At 36.6% G+C, this 24801-nt stretch overlaps 1 protein-coding gene across 2 annotated transcripts; it reads left to right on the top strand.

The window, feature by feature from the left end:
• The first annotated feature begins 933 nt into the window (after positions 1-933).
• Positions 934-23331, top strand: LOC128682187 (lysosomal alpha-mannosidase-like). 2 transcript variants are annotated; one of them, XR_008406088.2, is made up of 19 exons: positions 934-1136; positions 1831-1957; positions 2519-2724; positions 3461-3594; positions 4170-4306; positions 6072-6164; positions 6722-6851; positions 7386-7467; positions 14193-14313; positions 14526-14616; positions 15985-16075; positions 16448-16590; positions 16776-18428; positions 18772-18929; positions 19468-19584; positions 20654-20724; positions 21168-21308; positions 21693-22640; positions 22723-23331. XR_008406088.2 is itself a non-coding variant. In XM_053766769.2 (18 exons), exons 1-18 carry the CDS (start codon positions 1094-1096, stop codon positions 22493-22495), a joined length of 4341 nt encoding a protein of 1446 aa, XP_053622744.1. In that variant the 5' UTR covers positions 934-1093; the 3' UTR covers positions 22496-23331. The 2 variants fall into 2 exon arrangements, 1 of the variants encoding a protein (XP_053622744.1); XM_053766769.2 differs by having other exon boundaries at positions 21693-23331.
• The last annotated feature ends 1470 nt before the right edge of the window (positions 23332-24801 follow it).

Below are 24801 nucleotides of genomic sequence, written 5' to 3'. Positions count from 1 at the left end.
GAATTTACTTTTTATTTAGTTGTGCAAATTTTATTAATCAGTTTTTAATAAAGTAAGTCTAAGGATTTTAATACCAGTAAAGCAAAAAGTGATGCTGGAATAATGTTTTTAGGATAAGTGCGAACACCAACGAATTGGATACATAGAATCATTTAATAATTGTAATTAAAATGTAAATAAATTATAATATTATACAGGGCGGGTATGCACAAGATTTACATAGTTATTTGGTAATTTTAGTTTAATTTTAATTAATTTGGAATGATTTAGAGTAGACGTATTTCTAACTGTTATTTTGCATGTGACCTACTAACAATTTACCATAAATTATTTTTTTAATTTTTAATGATTAATTTTTTTGTAATTCTTAATGATTAATTCATAAATTGGAAGTATTTTTAGTGTCTATTTAGTCGTGCTTAGAATATATGTTCATGATGCAATACAATATCCTTATACTTGCATATTTTATAAAATAAGCCCTGTCGCGTCAATCTGTCTGGACGCGATAAACTCAACTGATCTATTCTTGTGCTGTTTTCACTAAATGATAGGGATATATTAATTTATTGTGGTTTTACCCAAGCGAAGCCGAGACGTGCCGCTAATTGCACATAAAAGATAAAAATAATTCTTATCATGGATCAATGGCGGGCTTATTGCAAAGCCATTTCTTCCAGCAATTCCAGCCAACCTTTCGGTAGAGAGAAAGACGACTAGAAGAAAAACAACTTTACTAAAAAACCTACTGAACTAAACTATGAAAAGTAATCGAAAGTTCTGGATTATGGACTAACAAAATTAAGTTTTTCAAGTTTTTGATTAATGGTCATCACGCCGGACTGCTACAGTGGAAGTCCCGGGTTCGATCCCCGGTCAGGTCAACATGGAAAATGATCGTTTTCCGATTGACCTGGGTCTTGGATGTTTATCTATATATGTATATGTTATAGAATATAGTATCGTTGGTTTAGTATCCCATAACACAAGGTTCGAACTTACTTTGGGGCTAAATCAATCTGTGTGATTTTTCCCTATACATATATTTATTTAAGTAACCCAGTTTGTATATTACAGGTTCGTTCTATCGGATATGGCGTATTTCTTCTACTGGTGGAAACAACGCGACAGCACAGGTGAGCTGGGGTAGAGGGAATAAGATGGCGTCACATTTTATCGACTTCGAAAACTAAAAAATGACCACAGACAACAAACTTTATTAATTTTTCATTTTTAAAAATATCACTAACATAATTCGACTTCGTCGATATATTTTTTTTTGTTTGGTAGCATTGTATTTTTCCATTAGAAAAAATGTAGACACAATTTACGACAAGAGTTTGGTTACTTTTGGTGTCCGCCACATAGAATCATAATTATAACAAAATCTTTATTCAAGGCAACGTCATCAACGCTTACAATGTAATAGATATTAAAAGTAATTCTTTGTTTTCCTTATCAGTGTTATTACTACGTCTGTCACTGTAGCGGAAATAAAAGAAGTTAATGAAAATTTGACGTGGCGCTAGTGTGCGGGCACAAAGCGCGTTAATAAATAAATAAATTAATAAATATAAATATATTAGGACTAGGACGATTCACACCATGAGTTAGCCCCAAAGTAAGTTCGAAACTTGTGTTACGGGATACCAACTCAACGATACTATATTTTATAACAAATACATATATACCCGGGCCAATCAGAACAAGATAATTTTCCGTCATGACCCGACCGGGGATCGAACACGGGACCTCTCGGTTCAGTGACAAGAACTTTGCCACTGCGCCACCGAGGTCGTTAATCAATTCTGTTATTTTGTATTATTATAGTTCACCGCATGGTATATGAGCTGATTCGTCAGGGCAGGCTCCAGTTCGTGGGCGGCGGGTTCAGCATGAGCGACGAGGCAACAACGAGCTACCACGCCATCATCGATATGTTCACATATTCGTTAGAGTGAGTATTGAATGAATGAATTGATTGAATCAATGGTTTCTAGTTTACTAGCTATTGTATATATATTATAATCAGCACTCGGATCACAATCATAACCTGTTTTGATATACCTTTTGACTATGTACATTATGTACTTTTATATATTATTAGAAAGAAAAAAAAACATTGTAAGAAACAATAATGGTAAGCCGATCTGGCATGATAGGGACCATTGTTCAAATGAGTTTCTTCCGGCATTTCTTCTCAGCAGTGGTCGTTCCGAAATGCCAGTAGTTTGTAGCTTGTGAGAAATAACTATAAATATAAAGATTGACGAGAAAAAGTGCCTGTGAAGGTCTAATTTCTGAATAAGTGATTTGAATTTTGAATTTTGAATTTTTTATAGCTATTAATATCTTCGTCAACATAGGATAGTTACTTTTGACATATTATTATTGCCTCTCGTTCTTGCTGTAAACTGTATTTCGTGTTTCTGTTAAGTAAGAACTTATTATAAATATTAAGTTAATATTTTTTTTCATACAAAATCTTACCTGTAATAATTATCTAACTCCATTGCAGAAGAATCAACTCCACATTCCTCGATTGCGGCCGCCCATTAGTGTCCTGGCAATCGGACGTGACCGGGCATTCACGGGAGTTCGCAGCGCTAATGAGCCAGATGGGTTTTGGCGGGCACTTCGTCAACCCTATCAGTTATGACGATGAAGTCTCCAGAATGATCTCCAAATCAATGGAGTTCGTGTGGAGGGGCAGCGATGACTTGGGTATATTGAATTTTATAATTATACAATTTTTATTTAGTTTCATCTATCTCGTGTGTCGATTTGTCTGTAATCAAATCTTGCAAGTTGAATTTCACACGTCCATGACAATGAATTGTTACGATAAGCATGACCTGATAGTGGATCCAGGATCGGTTTCCGATAAGGGAACTCCTCAACAGTTCACTACACGGACATGGTATTTTTCACATGTTTAATACAGCAAGATCTAAGATCTAATAGTAATTTTGGAATATAAAGGACCCCATCAGGAACAACGATTCGTTGGTAGCAAAGTCATGGGCTGTAACTTTTGCAAAGCAAAATTTACTAATACATTATCATGAAACCGTGTGGATTTCATTAAACTGTGTACTAGCACCAAAGCTTTGGTTTGTAGCTTTTTGAGAAATCGCTATATAATATAAAACTTGCCTTGAAAAAGTGCCTGTGAACGTGGCGATTGGGCCAATCGCACTAATATTATGAAGGCGATATTTCTTTTTGTATGTTTGTTATTTCTTCACACTCAAAATGCTGGGCCAATTTTTATGAAATTTGACTTAGAGGTTAGTTACCTAGCTGATACTGATCATCACACATTTTATCCCGAAAGTACGTGATCTCGACGACTCTTTATAAAGTCGATAGTATTTTTATAACATCGCGGTGTGCAGCTAATATCTGAATAATTGGTTTTTTTAAATTGAAAAGGTGATGTTGATACAATTCGATCCAGGTCCATACACCGACCTTTTCGCCCACAAGCTGTTCGACGGTTACTGGTCACCGCCAGGATTCTGCTTCGGGACTTACTGCGGCGATCCGCCGCTTATAGAGAACGAGGAAGGGTTCAAGAACGTTGAGAAGAGAGTGAGTTGGCACCAATTGAACCTTTCCCTTGATTTCAAAATTCTATAAGGTTAATAAAATCCATTTAAAATTTACGCATGTCGAATCGACAAAGAAAAAGAAGGTATCGTTAGAAATACGGGCTACCATAATATACTTAGCACGTTACTAACGTCATGAGCTGTCTCTTTTTCCCATATCGTGTACGCATCGTGTAAAATAAAGAGGGAACTTGAAGATACAACGACGTACTACGTGTTTTATTTTCCATGGTAACACCCCAGTCTCTCACAATCTTAAATTGTTTCTACATTGTAACTATAACAGATTGTGGAGATAATAAAGAACTGAGCCGTCAGCTTCCTAAGTCTCCCTATATAGTGATTCCTCAATATATAACAGCATTTCCATGCTGCCAGCATTCTTGGTACCCTGCTTCGATCACCGAAATATTTAATTTGTAGATATTTATTATTAAAAATTTTGTTTTAATTGTGTAATTTCTTCCTTTTTTCCAATTTTAGTGTTGTAAATATATAATTATCTTTGAAAACAATAAAGACCTTTACTTTTGGGTGTTATATCTCATTGTATAGGTTAAAGAGTTCATAGAAGTAGCGTCGCACCGCCAGGGCCCGTACTACACTACCCGGAACATAATGATCGTCATGGGCCAACGGTTCGGTTACTTCGACGCTGGCGCTTGGTTCTCCAACATCGACAAGCTTATCAAGTAATTATCACTTCACTTCACTTTTTAATTTTATGGCTCCATCGTTTGGCCAAACGATGATTTTGCCAATGTCAAGCTTGAGAAAGACACTGTAATTATTACTAAGAATTATAATCGGTTAAAAATTCTACAGCGGCAATTGACCGGTGTCCAAGAGCAGGGGAAACCTAAAACAACACAACATATAAAGTTAGTATTAACCTAGCTAGTATTAGTACCCTTTTTATAACTATGGTGAGTAATTATCGTTCACCAATCAATAAGATCGTCTACAAAAGCCACGTTTGAGCACACCAGCAAGTTCAAATTCGTTGAAGTTGTCACGATAACCGAAATCGGTCAGACATAATCAACATCATTATCATATAATATAGTATCGTTGAGTCAGTATCCCATAACACAAGTCTTCGACTTACTTTGGGGCTAGCCCAATCTGTGTGATTTGTCCCTATAAATTTATATTAGGTCCTTACATATGAAATTGGCGTTTGGTATAGGAGGAACAAAAAGTCGAATATTTTTTAATATAATATATTCATTTAATCAAAGTCAGAACCATTATTATCTATGCACTTTTGCCATCTCATAGGTAGTTCATTGACCCATTTACTAAAAAAACCATTCGGACGGGAATCAATAAAATCTTTGAAGGCTGTTTGGACTGCCCTATCGGAGTTGAGTTTTTTCCCTTGGGAGAAGTTATACAAATTTCAAAAAAATGGTAATCTGTTGGAGCAGAGAATCCACTTTTCATCACAGGTAATGATTTTTGTATGAAAGTAATGTAACGCAGCAGTCGACACGCGTTTGCCGGTTTGCTTCATTCAATACCCACCTTTCAAGTTTCTTAATATTCCCAATTTGCTTCAAGTGGATTAAAATAGTTTTATCACTAACACCGAAGCCTGAAGCTAACTCGGATGTGATTTGCGATGGATCCGCTTCCACAATTGTTCATTATCAACTAGGGTCTCCGGCCGTCCACGGGGCTTCTTCTGCAGGTCGAAATTTCCAGAACGAAAATGTTGGAACCAAAAACGCACTGTGTTTTCTTTTGCGACAGGACCGCCATACACATCATTAACCCTTCGAGCCGTTTCCGCAGCACTGGTGCCACGGTGGTTCCACCGTGGCACCAGTGCTGCGGAAACGGCTGTACGTTATTTACGAGTACGAGTTCTCGTACTCGTAAATAACGTGATATTTCAAGTTTTCCATTTTGTAAACTGAGTGACGCAAACAGAAAAATCAGAAGAAAAAAAAAAACAAATGAATGACGGTTAACGAAACACAAACACATGTGTATAAATTTAAAAGCTGTATAAATTTGAATTTGGAATTCCCAACCAAAGACGAGAAATGTGTGATTAAAGTGGCCAGTACAACAAAACACCAATTTCATATGTAAGGACCTAATATTTAAAAGCAAAAAAATATCTTGTAAGATTTCATAAAACCTCGATTAATAATACTAATGAAAATAAATACCGAGCCGGGAGATAATAAAGATAATTAAACAACAATAGGATCGCAGCCCGATCGTGTTGAAATATTATGGCTATCCTTACAAAGTCAATATCGATTTATCGGTTTTTATTCAGTATTTTTTTAACTAACTATAACTTTGATTAATCTATGAATTCCGCTCACTATTTAATTTATGATTTATGATACAAATATGCATTTAAAATTTGACGCATTCGTTTTCAAAAAATATAATATATCGAAAAGGAACTGTTATATTACCAACTTCTTTTATTTCCAGACACGTGAACATAAAGAGTGCTGAGTTAGGATTTCCAGTCCATCTATTCTACTCATCCCCAGCCTGCTATCTGAAAGCTGTTTCCGAAGCAAAGTAAGTTTCATTCAACACTTAATACTTACGTATAATATTATAAAGCCCAAATTTGTCTCTCTGTCGCGCCGAACCGACTTTCGTAACGTTCGAATGCTGATAGTTATTTACCATAGGCTACATTCTTTGTTAAATATGTACTCTTGGAGACCAGAAATGGGGGTGAAAATTTAATAAAATCTCTGTGTCACATATTTGCATAACATAAAATACAAAAATACATGCCACAGTATCGCAAAACGGTAACACAACACAGTCATATTCACCCAGAGTAATATTTTGAAAATTCGGCTGTGATTGTGCTATCGGCCTACCTTACATCAACCCTCAGAACTATCGTTGCCTATGCTACCTATAAATGCTACTTAGTCATATCGTACGACATCCACAAGAGGATATGGAGCTGGCCTATTCTAGGGCGAATTTGACGCCACGTTTAGGCGTGTGGACGCCTAAACATGTCGAATTCGTAATTGAATGGGAGAGGACGGTCGACCGGCCGCAATTATTTTCATTTCCAATATATTTTCATTCAATTAATTCGTGAATCAATACAGCCCGGAGCTGGCGACGAAGCAAGACGACTTCTTCCCGTTCGCATACGACCAGTACTCCATGGCGGTCGGGATCTACACAGCTAGACCTACCACTAAGTACTTTATCCGACAGGCCCACGTCTACTTGCAAGTACAGTTGACATTCAAACACAATCTTTATTGCTACTAGCTTTTGCCCACAACTTCGTATGTGAGTAAAAATCCGTCTCCCGCGGGAATTTCAGGAAATCCCTTCATAGTGCTCCCCTACACTGTCCTAGGAAACTACACACCAAATTTCAGCTTTCCACGCCCAGTAGTTTCGGTTGTGCGTTGTCTGTCAGTCAGTCACACAGTAACGCAGTAAGTTTTATATTATTGATTGTTTTGATTCACTTTTGTCTATTTTATTACAAGTTATGTGCCGCGAAAATACACAATATTTTTTTTTTTTTTTACAAAATTATGAATATTCAAAACCTACTTAACCGATCTTGTTGCCTTGCGAACTTAAAAATTCTATTGACAGATCCAACATATCTTCTAAATGTCATCAAAATCTGACCAATGGTTCGAAAGTTATCGCGTTACAAACATACATGCAAAAAATGTATTTTTTTTTGCCCCAAGTTGAATGGTAGTACACCGCGCTCGGTCAGTTAGTTGGATTGGATTTACCTTTCAGATATCGAAACAGCTGCAAATGACGGCTAGACTGCATGCCAAACACTATGACCCAATTATGGAAAGGTTTAAATGGATTAACAGTAAGTCACGCTATACTCAGCCTAATGCTAGTAGTTTGTAGCTCTGATAATCATAAATAGGGGATCCCCTTTTGACGTGACAACGTCTTAAATTAGGTTGCGGCTGGGAGTCACTTATGAAAAAGTGTAACGCCCGGTAACGTTACGATGAGTCACCGAACGAGAGAGAGGCCCGCCGAATGCCTTGCGTCTCTCTCCCACTCAACTATGATCGGTCTGCCGCGCGCGTGAAAAGACGTTGTCACGTAAAATCTTCGCCCGTAAAACCGACTTTACAGGCAACCATTTTTTATCCTAATTTAATTTAGCATAACGAGTTAGGCGTTCTTTTGACATAATAATATTTTGACATACCTTTTCAACAAGCATAATTATAGTTTAGGTAATGTATTTTATTATTTATTCATTTATTAAATATTCATTTTGTTAATGTAATTAATTATTTATAATGTAATTAATGTATTTTCCCATAATTTTGAAGCCGCCAAGAATATGCTTTAGAATATTATGCTTAAAAATTGTTATGCCTATGGTAGGTATGCGTAAAAAATTTTGAGCCTAAAACATTATGCCAAATGAATATTGTGCGTGACTATTATTATGATAAGTAAAAGTATGCCATGTTAAATTATGACATAAAATTGTATGCATAAAAATAGGGAACCAATAAATAGGGATGTAAAATTAATTAGCGTTTTAGTTCATTGTTTTTCTTATGTCCAGGATCGAATTGTTAATAATACGCTATGATAAATTATTGTTTCTGTGTGTGTCTAAGTTTTACCTCATGTCATATCACTTAAAGTTTTATCAAAATTGTCACGCAATACCAACTTTAACACGAAAATATGCCTAGCGTGTCGTGCCGCAAAGGAAACACGCCTGGCGTGTTGCATGTACCAACCAATAACACTCGATCGCTCGATGTTACTCTTTTGGTACAGTTCAATACAGATTAAAGTCAGTGAAACTAATTCTTGTCTTTAAAATTTGAAAAATTGTCATGACAGCGCGACCGCAGCGATCTAAACGCTCTGAAACACCATAATTTCTCACAGTAAATATGATAACTACTATGTACTGTCTGATATAAAGGCTAATTTTTCACTATTTCCCTTATACCTACTTATGCTGGTGTGTATTGAATAACTGATATTATTTTTTTAAAGGTTTTTTTAAATCGTTATACCTATATTGGTGTCCCTCATTATCATTTGTCTTACCTTGTCCCATCATCTACAGTCGGCGCAAAATGTCTGTCGCAAATTCCCCCCACAATTCTCTATGTTTCGCTATATTTGGGTCCACCACCAGCAACCTCATATCCTCCCTCACAAATTCAAAATTCTTTATTCAATTTACGATGACATACATCACTTATTGACGTCAAAAAATCACATGACACAATCCATCCATCTCTTCCTAGGCCTTCCTGGTCCTCTATATAGTTACTAAATCTTGTAATATTATTGTAATAATAAATGAATAATAACACTCACCTGTTTACTTGGGAGTTGTGTTCACCTGTAATTAGGTTTCATGCTAGCACATAAGTTGAATGTTACTTGTAAGTTTTGTACATGTAACCTGTTGGTGTACCTAAATAAATAAATAAATAAATAAATAAATAAAAATAACTTCCTTCTTAACTGTGTACTTCCTTATATTGGTGTCCTTAATTATTTAAAATGTGCATCTATTTTTTTATCAATAATGTATATATGGCTCTAGGTCCCAAATAAAAATATATAAAAAATTATGAGGATGTTCCTCTCGTTGGAGCCCTAATTATTTGTAGTTTGAGTTGACTCTTCGCTCCGCAACCGGTCTTTCTTTTTATTTCCCCCCGCGCGCCGCGCAACCGTACGGACGCAAAAATGTACGCTCCCGCTTTGAAAAATATTTAAACCGGTAAAAAGTGACAATTCCGATTAAAACAACATATCAACAAACAGTGTAAACATCGTACTATGTGCAGTGATAAAAGTGTTAAGATACATTCAGTGGTCTAAAAAATACAACAGTGTAAACATATTCAACGGACAGTGTTTAAATCGAAGCTTCGCTGCCTGCGTTTGTCGCTCGTTAATGATATAGCCGTTCGTCACCGAGCGTTCAAGGTCGACGACCTCCACACGGGCTGTCCTAACTGAGCCACAAAATAATAGTGTTGCGCGCTTTTGTTTTTTTGTTTATGCTTTCTGCATGTTGTTTATTATTGAGTTTTGCACACCGTAGTTGATAACGGCCACAGAACATTATACTTACTGCGTTCTATTTTGTGAAATAATATTAAAATATGTCTTGTGCTGGGTGTTTTGCTTCTGTTACATTAGACGATTCGATAACTTGTGCTGCAAAATCCTGCAAGAAAAGCTTTCATCTGCTGTGCACCAAAACTACCAAGCTTACTTCTCATCAGAGAAAGAACTGGACCTGTCCCGAGTGCAATGCAGCAGCCAAGAAAGGAGGCGACAACTCTCAAACTCCTGTAAAAACCTGCGATAATGTAACAATACGAAATAAATCTGTTCGGACTGATACCTGTTCTCCAGTGAGTCCTACATTTAATATTGATGATATTAGAGATGTAATTAGAGAAGAACTGAATAAGGTTAAAAAATGCATAATTACCGAATTAGAAGAAAGTTTACGACATATGGTGAAGTCTGAGCTGAAAAAAATGTCTGAAACTATTACCTGCTTGGAGAACTCTGTCTCATTTGTAACAGAGGAGTATGATAATATTAAAAAGGATCTAGTTTCCAAGACTACAATGATTCAGCAATTACGAACTGAAAATAATAATTTGATTGAGACTGTTAAGAATATGAGCACAAAATTGGAAAATATGGAGCAACATAATAGATCTTGCAATATAGAAATACAATGTGTCCCTGAGCACAATAATGAAAACTTACCTTCTGTCATAAAACAACTATCAAAAACTGTTTCCTGTGAACTTAATGATGCCGACATTCATCACTACACGCGTATCGCCAAAAGCAACAAAAATGACCCGAGGCCCAGATCCATCGTTGTTAAACTGGCTACCCCCCGCATCCGTGACAAGTTTTTAGCATGTGTTATTACATACAACAAAAATCATTCTAATGACAAGTTAAACACAAGTCACATTGGATATGGTGGGGACAAAAAACCGATATACATTGCTGAACATCTTTCCCCCGCAAACAGAGCCCTACACGCCGCAACGCGCCTGAAAGCCAAAGACAAGGGATACAAGTTCGTGTGGGTAAAACAAGGGAAAATTTTTATGCGTAAAAACGAGACTTCGGATCATATTTATGTAAAAAATATAGAATTCCTAGATAAAATTGTATAACTTTAAAAATAGTATTCAACATTTGTAACTTACATTAATTGCTAACTTCCGATTTTTATACTATAGTCATGATTTGGTTTATTAAGATACAAAATTCAATACTTTAAAAATATATTACCAAAATGTAAGAGGTTTACGCATGAAAGCTCATAACTTTTATTGTAACCTATTGTGCTTAAATTATGATATTATTGCATTAACAGAGACCTGGTTAAATGACAGTGTTCGTGATTCGGAACTGTTTGATAATCGTTACATCGTTTTCAGACGTGATAGATTTACTCTTAACAGGAAAGGCAATATTAAGAATGGAGGTGGTGTACTTATTGCGATTTCTAAAAAATACGCAACCAGTCGCATGAAAATATACGAAAGTAGTACGAACGAAGATCTGTGGATTAGGTTTAATATAAACAATAAAGTTTATACGTTGTGCGTAGTGTACCTTCCACCTCCAGTCAAAAAAGCTGATCTTGAATCATTTGTTAATAATTTTAATAGAGTCGCCGAAAATAATGCTATTGAAAATGCTATATTGATTGGGGATTTTAACCTGGGTTGTATAACGTGGCCATGCGTTCCACCAATAACTGACTTAGTTCCTAAGCATAATGGCTCTAGTCTTGCTCAAAGTCTAATAGATTTTGCTTCCCTTAACAACTTCACCCAGTTCAATAATGTGGTCAACTCTAATCAGAGAGTACTTGATTTGGTATTTTGCAATAGAGACGTAATTAGCGTTGCTAAGGCTGATGTCACACTTGTAAATGTAGATTTCCATCACCCCCCACTTACTATCGATGTATTAATAAACAAACAAGATAATTGTCTCCGCAGTGATTCTCAGTCCTTTAGATATAATTACTACAAAGCTGACTTTGAGCTGATTACAGATGAACTGGACGGAATTGACTGGCTTAGTGAACTCAATCGTTGCATTGACGTCAACGAAATGATAGATGTATTTTATGGACATCTCAATACCATTATTAGTAAACACGTCCCTAAAACTATAAAAAGAAATGGAAAATATCCTAATTGGTTTCCTAAAATTTTAAAAAAGCTGCTAAAGGAAAAACGTAAATTATTAAATAAATATAGAATCCATAAAAACCCATTAGATCGCCTTTCTCTACTCATAATAAGTAAGCGCTGTGCAGCATTGACTACTCGCAGCTACAAATGTCATATTCATAATATCGAACAAAATATTGGAAGCAATCCTAAATACTTCTGGTCCTACATGAAAAGTAAGAACAAATCAGACTCTCACTATCCCTCTGAAATGATTTACAACAATCAAATAGCTTCAAATGGATCAGATATCTGTGACCTTTTTGCTAAAAACTTTCAATCCGTTTATTGTAAGAACTCAGCAAATATTAATAATATTGTTATACCAAAGGATACCGAGCCTAATACCAACCTTATGCCCTGTAATATCTCTAAGTTACATCTTACAATGGAGTCCATTCGCACCCGACTAAAAAGACTTGACCAATCGAAGGGCGCCGGTCCCGATGACATTCCACCTTACTTCGTCTCTCAATGTGCTGACTCTCTCGCTGTTCCTCTTTATATTATTTTTAATAAGTCTCTTAGTACTGGACAATTCCCATTTCTTTGGAAGGTAGCTAAAGTCATTCCAATTTTCAAAAACGGTGATAAGAAAAACATTATTAACTATAGACCGATCTCTATCTTATCTGTTATCCCTAAGGTTTTTGAAGCGCTAATATGTCCTCTTTTTTATGCTCAAGTAAAGCATCTAATTACTGATCGACAGCATGGGTTCTTGAAGGCAAGATCGACCAGCACAAATCTTCTTTCTTTCACCAATGTCGTTGTCAATAATATGGACTCCCGGCAGCAGACGGACGCTATCTATACGGACTTTTCGAAGGCATTTGACAAAATCTGTCACGAAATCTTGCTGAAGAAGTTGTCGAAGTATGGATTTAGCGGTTCTCTGTTGCTGTGGTTGCAGTCATATCTGATCGATCGCTCTCAGTATGTGGTTTTGAAAGGATACCGGTCCGACCCATACTTTGCCACGTCCGGAATTCCCCAGGGCTCACACTTAGGACCTTTGCTCTTCGACGTTTTCATCAATGATGTCGTTGACGTAATTCAACATAGTGACGTATTTCTTTATGCAGATGATCTTAAGCTAACTAAAGTTGTGCGTGGTGCTGAGGACGTCAAGCTTCTACAGTCTGATATTGATAACTTGGTAGAATGGTGCAAAGATAATAAAATGTCCCTTAACATCAATAAGTGTTACCATATTAAATTATGCCGAAAGCCTCCGCCTTTTAAATCCACCTACAAAATCAATAACTCAGTATTACAAGAAGTTAATGCCATCCGCGATTTAGGTGTGACAATAGACTCCAAATTGACTTTTATTCCTCACATCGACGACATAGTTGCTAGGGCCTCAAAAACCCTCGGCTTTATTATTAGAAACGCCAAAGTATTTAAAAATCCTGCAACTAAGATAACTATTTATAATTGTTTCGTCAGAAGTTTATTAGAGTACTGCTCAGTTGTTTGGTCTCCTCAGTACAGCGTACACCAGCTTCGTATTGAACGCATCCAAAAACGATTCATACGGCATCTTTCGTTTAGTAGTGGACTAAGTGTTAAAGCTTATAGCTACAACGAACGTCGTCAACACTTCAAGATGGATAGTCTTCTTACAAGGCGTAATATTTTGGATGTAACTTTTCTTTATAAGGTCGTCAGAAACATAGTAGATTGTCCCCAACTTCTCGGTATCGTTAGCATTAGAGTTCCCCGCAAACCGCCTCGCCATCCAGCTCCAGCTTTACTCAATAAGCCTCTAGCCCGCACTAACGTTCTAACGCATGCTGCAATATATCGCTTGCCGGCCGCTTACAATCGATTGCATGACAAGCTAGACATCTTTCACGATTCCTTCCAGCGGTTCCGATCAAAAGTGACTGAGCTGTTGAGGGAAGCATAGTCTTGACTTGTGTTGTGCCCACCTTGTTTTAGGTTGTTTATGTATTGTGATCTGTTTGTTTATGTTTTATTAGTTTGTTTTGTAATTTAATTTAATTTAATTTCAATACCTTAATTTTAAATTGTTAATTTGATGTCTGACATATTAATATTATATCTATAATTAATTTTCTTTTCGTCCGCCTGTTTAAGCTTGATGTGGCAGCCTTCAATAGAATTTTACTTTTGAAATGTATGTACTTATGTAATTGTGTAAGAAATATTGTAATTTTCTCTGGCAGTCCAAATAAATAAATAAAAAAAAAAAAAAATATATCTTTAAATTAAAATGTGTAGTTTTTTCCTTAAGAATGTAAAATAATCTAAATACAACTTGTCTGTATGTCGACAGGTGTTGTACAAGACCACAACATCATAACAGGCGTGATGACCGAACACACCCGATTGTATTACACGCACAAGCTCTACCTAGCTCTGCAGACTTCCACTGAGATCGACGTCGCCGGCTTCAAGTGAATATTACATTTTCGCTTATAGTAATTTTAAGATAGTTAAAATAAATCATATCATAATTTAAACAAAACCTACCTCACAAAAACTCACAAACGCCTACCTTTTTATAATAATAGTATAGATTTTTTTTGTTGGCAATAACTTTATTGTACGAAAAGTATGTGCATCAATATAAATTAATACAAGTTATATACATATATTGTTTTTGCAGTAAGCTACGCAAGAGTCCTGAAGACACGGAATATTTTCGGTGTTCGTTCAACATCTCTGTCTGCCAGAACTCGGACGCAACACAATACTTCGTAAGTTATTGTACTAGATATTGCCCGGGGCTTCACTCCCGTAGGAATTGATGATTAGAGATAAAATATATAGCCTATAGCAATCTAGGATAATGTACATTTCTAATGGTGAAAGAATTTTTGAAATCGGTCCGGTAATTTCGGAGATTACCCGCCTCAAACATGCAAACTCACAAACGCTTACCTCTTTTTAATAATAGTATAGATGTAATATTTATTTATTTCGACAGCATATTTCTTCTTTCGTTTATTTGGCTATAGTGTATCATTCCTCTGGGTGATATGTGTACTCAGATGGAACCTTTTTATAATGCTGTAACACAACACTTACCGCTGTAATGTGTTCTTTCTGTATTTTTATGTAATTTATCTGTGTCACTGTGGTTGAATTGTTTTGTGTTGCTATCTCTACAAATAAACGATTTATCTATCAAGTTATATATATAATCTATCAAGTTTTTTGTTTCATCAAACTCATTTGAATAACACGCCTGGCGTGTTGTATGCCCCAATAATCTACACGCGAGGCGTGTTATTGCGAATAAACATGTATTGATTGATAAACTAAACCACAGACATTCAATATTTAAATGACTGTGTGATAAACACCCTGTGCACGTAACGCCACCTAGTTGAAAGGGCATATTTCATTATACACGTCATACACGTACCATCTTTCACTAAGTAAATATTCATAGACGACGATTGTCAATTGACGCCCTTGGAGAAAAGGCTGCGGTGAAGTTTGTTGCGCCGCTTCTTCTTCACCTGCGCTTTGGAAGCCGGCAGTAGACTTGGTTTAAGTAATTTTTTGACGTCAATAAGTGATGTATATCATCCTAAATTGAGTAAAGAAATTTGAATTTGAGACGGCCAGAGATAAGGACACGCGTACGGGGCTCTTCTAAATCTACGTAAACGGCGTTATGTTTGTTTAAATATCACTCTGACAGCCCTTTAGATAAATGTCACTCTGACAGCACACCAGATAAATGTCACTCTGACCGCACACCAGATAAATGTCACTCTGACAATCTGCCAGATAAATGTCACTCTGACAGCACACCAGATAAATGTCACTCTGACTGCACATCTTGTCACAGTGTTGGAGGGGTCATCGTATGGACGCTACAAAACGCAAGTAATGTGTATAGCTAAAGACACGTGTTGCTTAGCAGAGTATCGGTGTAGTCGACGACGCGATGAAACATAAAGCTTCAGTAAACACAGCACGTTTTTATTTTTCTCCCTCAAATATCGAGCCAAGTACAAGCGTAGACACGATCAGTGTTGCTTGATAACGAGGGAGAGCGTCCTCAATTGTTTTCATCACTTTCCTGACAGACTGTATGTCTTCAACTATTTCAGATCGTCATCTACAACCCCCTGGCCTGGGAGGTGACCGTCAAAGTGCGGCTGCCTACCCTCAAACGGGACTTTATGGTGTTTCATCCCTCTGGTAAAACATATTATTTTATCTACTTCCATGGCCGTCTAGGAAGAAAAATATACCTGTTACTCATAAGGAAGTTATTTTCAGCTAAAATGTGCTTCAGCTAAATTTTGTAAGGTGCGACAGAGTACAGTCTATTTCTATCCTAAGAACAATAATGGTAAGCCCTTCTGGCATGATGGGGACCAACACCGATACTATATTTTAATAGATAAACTCCCTAGACTCAGGTCAATTTGAAAAATATCATTTTCCATGTAGACCTGACCGGGGATCGAACCCGGAACTCCAGTGTAGCAGCCCGGCGGCGTGGTGAGCATTAGGCCACTGAGGTAGTCAAACTCTCAGCTGCAAATAACTCAATAACCATTGTTAAAGGGAAAAGAGTGAAGGCAGCCTTGATAAGGATACCCGATCCCGTGTTCAGCATTTACCGCCACCGCTCACATGCCAAGCACGAGCTGGTCTTTGTGGCCGAGGATGTCCCAGCGTTGGGTTTCAGGTCCTATTTCATTAAGCTGGTAAGTTATCCCAATCATTACATCTAGTGTCGATATATTCTCATATCGATATTCTGGAATCGATATACTTTGTTTGGTTAATTGTCATATGTCTATTTTTATCAGCACTCGATCTGAATCATAAAATATTTGAGTGGGCATTATGACTTCACTAGATGAAAATCTTACATCCCTTAACTTCGCAGAAATCGACGAAAGACGGTGAAGACAGCGAAAGAAGAAGAAGAAAAAGGACAATATTGAAAAAATTCAACAGAAAACACAAGACGAAGAAGTATTTGGTCAAACAAGCTTACCAAGCGCTGACTGAAGACAGTCCTGAGGAAGATTTAGGGAATTTTGACTATGAATATTTCGAAACACCAATGAGGACAACACCCAAAACAAAAATACTATTTACAAGCGTTGAAAACGACAACGACAAAAGTATTATAGGCACCAATCAAGTGATCACACCTAGAACTCGCCTTAGAATCGATGACGCAATCTCTAATAAAACGAATTCTAATGCAACAACAGATTCTCAAATGAGTGGCGACTTTAGTGACGTAATCAATAACTTGGGCAGTTTCGAACTGAATGACGATGTGTTTGACAAAGATGAAATTGATTTTACTAATATAAATGTTACACGCGCTGATGAAGCACGTCGAGGGAATACCGTTAAAAATATGCTCTTGGTTAATAAGAATATATCTTTGAATAATATAACCAAAACTCGTCCGTTCGTTGATCCTACCAAAAACACCGTTAATAAAACTAAAGTGCCACCCGTTAAACCGCAAACGTCAAATCATAGTGTTACCAGTGTTAAAGATATATTTGTTAAGCCCCGCACGTCTTCGAATTATAATTTCACAGATAAAAATAAAGAACTATACATCGAACCGAAAATATCAAACAGCAGTGGACATAAAAATAGATTAGTATTCAAAAGTTTTCTAAACAAGTCACGTTTCAATGATGACATAGAAATATTGAGGAGGTTTAATGACAAAGATGATAATAAAAATGAAAATAAACCAAATATTCACATTCTTATAACTGATAAAATTGACACTACCCCAAAAGACATATTTAGTGAAGAAGATCGAAAACCAGATAGCACAGACGTACACAAAAAACGTATCGAAGAAATGGCACGTCATAGAATCGATGGTAATGAATTAGCAATGATAGAAGAGAAACTAAAAAACAAGGAGTACGCTGATCTCGGAATAATTAACGTATCGAATGAAAACAAAACGAATAAAATTGTATCAAAAACACCTTTTGATGACCTCGAAGACGTTTGGATGAAAGGTAGGTTCGGTGAAACTATAGCGGGCAGAGTGTTCGACGAAAACAAATGGATTTACAAAAGCGATGACACAACAATTGAAACTACAACAAAAATTGCGACAAACAATAGGAGACCGTTAACAACGACAATAAAATTGCTTAGTGCTGAAGCCATTCCACCGATCGACTTGAAAGATTCAGATTTTAGCGACGTTAAAATAAGCTCCGAAGAAATAAATCTACACAGGAACGACACAAGGAAATATTATTCAGTGTTCGGTAGCGACGAAGAAGCAATGAGAAATCACATGTTTGGAATTGACGGTGATAAGTCACAATCAGGTGAACACAAGAAAAATGAATTTGCTAATGAAACGCGGCCTTTTGAGAAACAAGTGAAAGTTAATAATAAAAAGACAGAGGTTGGTAGTGATTATAAAAAACATAAAGATTTGAATGTTAACAAGAAAGTGTCCGCCGGCAGTTCCGACAAGAAGGACGAAGAATGGGGCACCTACTATTTTTACACGACAAACAAGAATTTTATTGCAAATAATGTAAGTAGCTCCTTTACAATCTTCATAAATACCAATAGACGTACTCTCTGTCTTATTGTTTTCTCTTCTCTGCCTAAGATTTTTCTATTCAGACAGACAGACGGACAGTGTTCTTAAATTGACTACTATGCGAGGGTGTTATTGCTAACTGCTAACCCTGTTGTCAAATTTTATTTGAAAAGGCATCTGACATGAGTTATACTACCTACCACTAGTGAACTTTAACTGTCGATATACACTGTCGGTAGAATATAACCTGGAATAACACATAGGGTACTATTTATCCCGGAATTCCCGCTAGAGTGAAGCCCCGGGAGGCATCTAGATATTATTAATTTTTCAGTTCGTGAAAATCTGTCTGGACAAGCAAAGGCGACTGGCAAACATAAGTCTATCTAATGGTTTAAATATCTCGTTTAATGCTGAGATGTATTATTATCTTTCGGATGACCCCAAGAGATTCAACAGAGATGAACGGGAACCAGGAATCACAATGTTTAGGTAAAATGTATATTTTCTAATGCCAACTTTATTTGACGACCTAGGTGGCGCAGTGGTAAAGTGCTTGCCCCTGAACCGAGAGGTCCCGGGTTCGATCCCCGGTCGGGTCATGATGGGAAATGATATTTTTCTGATTGGCCCGGGTCTTGGATGTTTATCTATATATATATATTTGTTATAAAATATAGTATCGTTGAGTTAGTATCCCATAACACAAGTCTCGAACTTACTTCGGGGCTAGATCAGTCTGTGTGATTTGTGCTAATATATCAATTAATTATTTAATGACTAAAGACGTTTTCGGCTAGGCCAACCCGCGAACTAGCGCCATCATCACGTTTTTATAGATGATTCACGACTTTACGGACAGATGGCGCTACGGTCGACTCACAACAGAAGCTGACAAGCCTAGACCGCGCAGACAGTGCGTTTTCGATTGGAAGCATATATACAACCTCCGCCATATATACAAACAAACATCGTCCTTCGATGGTTCGCTATTTTCTGAAATTGTTATTAAATTTGAAACTAATTTCAGGGTTATGGACATACGAGCCTTGCTTATCGACGACACATACAAAGTGAAGGAGTATAGAAACAGAATAGTACACGAGTTTCATTTTCAGTTCGCGACATACGCTTCTTTTGTTATGAGGTAAGAATTAAACTACAGGTAATACTAGAGCTAGTACAGTCAACAGCGTATTAGCCTACCCAAATTCATTGCAAACTCGCCGCTATTAGCGCGCCATAGATGTTCATACAGGGTAACTTGATGTGCAGTTGACTGTATTACAAATTTTTACAATTTTTTTATCTATGGTACATAATCATAGATAAAATAAACATATTTAAAAGGTACATATATTGTTCTGCAATATATCCTACTAGCTTTTGCCCGTGACTTCGCCCGCGTATATTATGTCTCATAAATTGTTTTTTGACGTCAATAAGTGATGTCATATCATCCTAAATTGTATAAAGAAATTTGAATTTGTTTTTGTCAATATCTCGGGTTCTAAATATTGAGAAAAATAATTTACGAGAAACCAATATTTTGAGTGAGACCATTTGCTATACAACTGTGATCCATCAAATTTCATCCAGTAGTTTTTGCGTGATGCGCGAGCGAACATACAGACAGACATAAATTCTAAAAAAAAATGTTTTGGCTTGTATTAGATACATTTATAGAAAACATTCCTAAGCAATCTCTTTCATCTGTAGCCCGAATGTTGGACCGATTTTAATAAAATTTGAAATACATACAGTTAATTACCCGAGGTCAAACCGCGCGTGGTGCAACAACCAAAAGCTAGTTCATAAAAAATGTGCGTGTGGTCTGAGGGCCCACTTCGTGATATTCTATGAAAATATGCTTGGCATTTACAACAACACAAACTTTTGCCCACAACTTCGTATGTGAGTAAAAATCCATTTCCCGTGGGAATTTCAGGAAATCCCTTCTTAGTGTTCCCCTACACTGTCCTAGGAAGCTACACACCAAATTTCAGCTTTCTACGCCCAGTAGTTTCGGCTGTGCGTTGTCTGTCAGTCAGTCACTCAGTAATGGAAGAGTTTTATATATAGGTTCCAAAAGAATTGTGAAATGAAATTAATAAAATTGTGTGGGTAAGCGACCTCTAAACTTTCATACAAAACTTGGATTGAAGACAGTCACAATACATATATTGTTTTGATTTTGTAAAAATTGTAATTTATAGGTTATACAGACGAGATCCTGTCATAGAATTGGAATGGCAGGTTGGCCCTGTACCTATAGCCGATGGCGTTGGTAAGCAACCAATCGTAGACCTAGAAAACTACCCTAAAACATAATACACGTAAATTAAGACAGCATATGTGGTGGTAGGCCTTCTTTAGTGAGCGTAGTAACATGAGATAGAAATATCACACGCAAATCTGAAAATTAATGTTTGCTCCTTGATAAAATAATATCATTATAGTCACGAATATAAAGTTTTTTCCTATTTTTTACCTGTTCCAACTATTAAATTTTCCGCTTGTCCTACACAGTTGAAATTCAATTTTCATGACGATTATTGTGATATGTATGACATGATGGTGCATCTGGTATCGGCTCCAGACGGAGTAACTCCTCAATAGTTAACAATTAATTATTGACACGCGTTGAGTGATGGTTGAATGCAACAAGATGTCTCTGACGATAATGACAGCTTGTGTCAAAATGACATTTAGTTTTTTTTTTTTATTTAGGCAAAGAGTTATTCATCCGTTACACGACGAACCTGCAGAGCCAGGGCACCTTCTACACGGACTCCAACGGGCGACAGACCGTGAAGAGGATCAGAAATAGGAGATACACTTACGAACCTATGAGTCCGGACCACCTCGCTGGTGAGATTATGTGCCCTAAAGTGTGTTTGCATTATAAATATATACGGACAAATCACACAGATTGAGCTAGTCCCAAAGCAAGTTCTTGTGTTATGGCATAGTAACTCAATATATGTATACTATATTTTATAACAAATACATATATACAAAGACCCACGTCGTAGACATCCAAGACCCACGTCAATCTGAAAAACATCGTTTTAAACGTTGAAAAATATTAAACATTTTCCATCGTGAGCTGACCGGGTTCGAACCCGGGACCTCCAGTGTAGCAGTCCGGCGTGATCCCTTTTGACCGTTAGGCCACAGAGGTCATCCTATATTTGTTCTGTGCCTTTATGTGATGAGAAATAAACGTTTACTTTGTTATTTTTCCTATTACAGGCAACATATATCCTGTAACCTCAAAGATATATATAGAAGACGAATTAAAAAACATAAGATTTTCCGTCTTCAACGACCGAGCGCAGGGCGGCACCTCCTTAGCTGATGGCGAAATAGATTTATTCCTTCATAGGAGAATACTAACAGACGACACCCGTAGAGGAATTCTCATACTAAACGAAACGGAACACGGCCAAGGCGTCATAGTGAGAGGCAAACACTACATCTATCTCACCAAAGCAGACTACAAACCCAACAGAATCTTCGAGAAGAAATTAGCCAAAGAAATCGAACTCGCGCCACAAATTTTCGTCACCAAATCTAAACCTTACGGATTACATTCGAAAGACGTTTGGATGAAACACAGAAACGAGTACAGCGCTTTAAAAACTAAACTGCCTATCGGCGTGCACATATTGACATTGGAAAAATGGGGGGAAACCGGCGACGATCTTTTATTGAGGTTAGAAAATTATCTAGAAAGGCCAGACGCATTGAAAGCTGGCATTAAGAAGATTAGATTAAAAGATCTATTCGTAGACATTAGCATAACAAGCGTGGTTGAGTTGTCTCTAGGTGCTAACATGCGGCGAAGTCAGTTGATGAACGAGAAGTTTTATTGGAAAAAGAATAAAGAGTTTTACAGAAGTTTCAATGACGCGTACGGTGACAATGCGAATAGACAATTCGACAGACGAAAGCCTAGGAGGAGTTTCGAAGAAGTTAATTTGGACAGTGACATCGTGTTGGTACCACAGCAGATAAGAACATTTTGTCTTACATATGAATATATTGGCGAGTGAACAGTTATAATTGTATGTGACTCTGTTAAACTGTATTACTGTGTCTTTTGTTACGGTTCACCGGTATGAAAAAGCGGCCGTAGGTGAATTGTGGTCGACCACTAAGTGCCCGTGGTTCACCTAGGTGAACTAAGTTGAACCACAGGTAAAAAAGTGCACGTGCTTCACTTAAGTGGACCACCGGCAAATGCCCGTGGTTCACCTAGGTGAACTAAGTCGAACCACAGGTAAAAAAGTGCACGTGCTTCACTTAAGTGGACCACCGGTAAATGCCCGTGGTTCACCTAGGTGAACTTAGGTGGACCACCGGTAAGCGCTCGTGGTTCACCTAGGTGAACTGAGTTAAACCACCGGTAAGAAATTGGTGAACTAAGGTGGACCACCGGTATGTGCTCGTGGTTCACCTAGGTGAACTGATTTGGACCACCGGAAAGAAAATGCCCGTGGTTCACCCAAGTGAACTTAGCACCCGAATGCTAGTACCTAAATATGCATAGGACAATCAATCTTTTTGATATCATGTTTTCTTAGATTTTTACTTAATTTTGAGTGTTAATAATTAAAAAAAAAAAGTTATTAATAAATATCATTTATCATATATCTATTGAGAATGTTAAGTTCTGTGTACAACTATTAAAGATTGCGCGTGCGCAGTTTTGTATGGAAATGTAATGCACGCGTCCGCATTACTCGGCCGGTGCGCAACAGCGTTTAGTGTTATGGAAGTAATGAAAATATTAAGGCATATAATGTATTATTAAGATTTTATTATATATTAAATATTTAATATTTAATCAAGTGATGTACCCAAGTTTAAAAAATGCAAAATGGTAATTATTCACCACTATGATTGTAAGGTTAAAATTACATATAAATTGTATTATATGTGAATTTAAACAAAAATAATAAAATTTTTATTACAATAAAACTTGTTTTTATCTATCTAGCCAGTAGTTTGTAGCTTTTTGAGAAGTTACTATGATAATATAAAATTTGATGTGAACCTGCCTGAAGCCTGTGAAGGTCTACATTATCATCATTGTCAACAGCCTTTTAAGCTTCCCCACTGTTGGGGTAAAAGCTTTTCTTATGGTTGCAAAGTTCTGAAGAACGGAGTTTTATCTTGAATACATATTTTGTCACCCATTCAATGAAGGACCATTGTTAGAGTGCATATCATACCCGCCAGTATCATGTGGCAAGCGAGCTAACTACTCAGTAATTGAGCTTCTCTTAACTAATCTCATTAAACACTCCAGTTGTATCCGCACTATTACATTTAATCATCAATTCTTGTAACAAATTCATACACGGTCTTTTAAATGGCGATCTATGAACTTCTAAAATCTTCTCTATACTGCCATAGTTCTTTAAAGTCTGCGTTTCTTTTTCTGTTTGTAAAAATGCAAGAAGCAATTTACCGTAATTTTTATCATTTGCACATCCATTTCCGTGTTGCAATATTTGTTTGTAAACCCAATTTTGTGTCTCAACAGTCTTCTTACAATGTTTATACGCAATATATATACCTAAGATGTTATGTAGAAATTCTTGTGTTGTCAGTTCTAATTCCATTAATATAAGTAACACATCATATGTTTCTTTTTCATTAAAATTCTCAAATAAATCTTGCAAAACTTGGTTTGATATTTGTACATCTTTTAAGATAATCTTGAGTAATATATCAAAGCATTTTGGATATATTCTGAAGGATTTTAAAACCATATCCAATGTGAACCAGCCATGTTCTTTATGTAACAAAACGGGTATGAAATATTGATGAATTCTTTCAACAAATTCGGTATTCAAGTCTTTATTTTCATAAATATGGTTTATTATTTTTTCTGCGGTGTTACTGTTAAGCTTTTCCGCAAGATGGCGGAGTAATCTATGGTCTAACAATGTTTCCGTGACCAGAAGCGGGAATTTAGAGACAGGCTCGCTTTGTATAGATTCTAACAATTCGTTAAAGTGTTCTACATTCAAATCATCGTTTTCACTGACATCGCTATCTTCATCAATAGTTTGAACATTACTTATTATAGTTTTATTTTGATTTAAATTATTTGAGGTTATATTAGGTCTGTAGCAGTTTTTGAGTCCAAACCTTTGAATCCACTTGTTAGTTTCGTCTGGAGGCTGGGCTGCTGCAATACATCTCTCCGCTTTTTCTTCAGATGAAGACGAAAATGTCCATATTGACATTATTGCTGGAAAAGAAAACAAGCTCGTCGCGGCTTTACCTGCCTTTAGGTTTTTGTTTTGTTTGACTATTTTGACATACCAACATCATACAAGTGATGTCA

This window comes from Plodia interpunctella, chromosome 29, assembly GCF_027563975.2.
Source record: "Plodia interpunctella isolate USDA-ARS_2022_Savannah chromosome 29, ilPloInte3.2, whole genome shotgun sequence".
NCBI classification, from domain to species: Eukaryota; Metazoa; Arthropoda; class Insecta; order Lepidoptera; family Pyralidae; genus Plodia; species Plodia interpunctella.
Note: the sequence above shows the minus strand (reverse complement) of the source record. Positions and strands in the feature narration are given on the sequence as shown.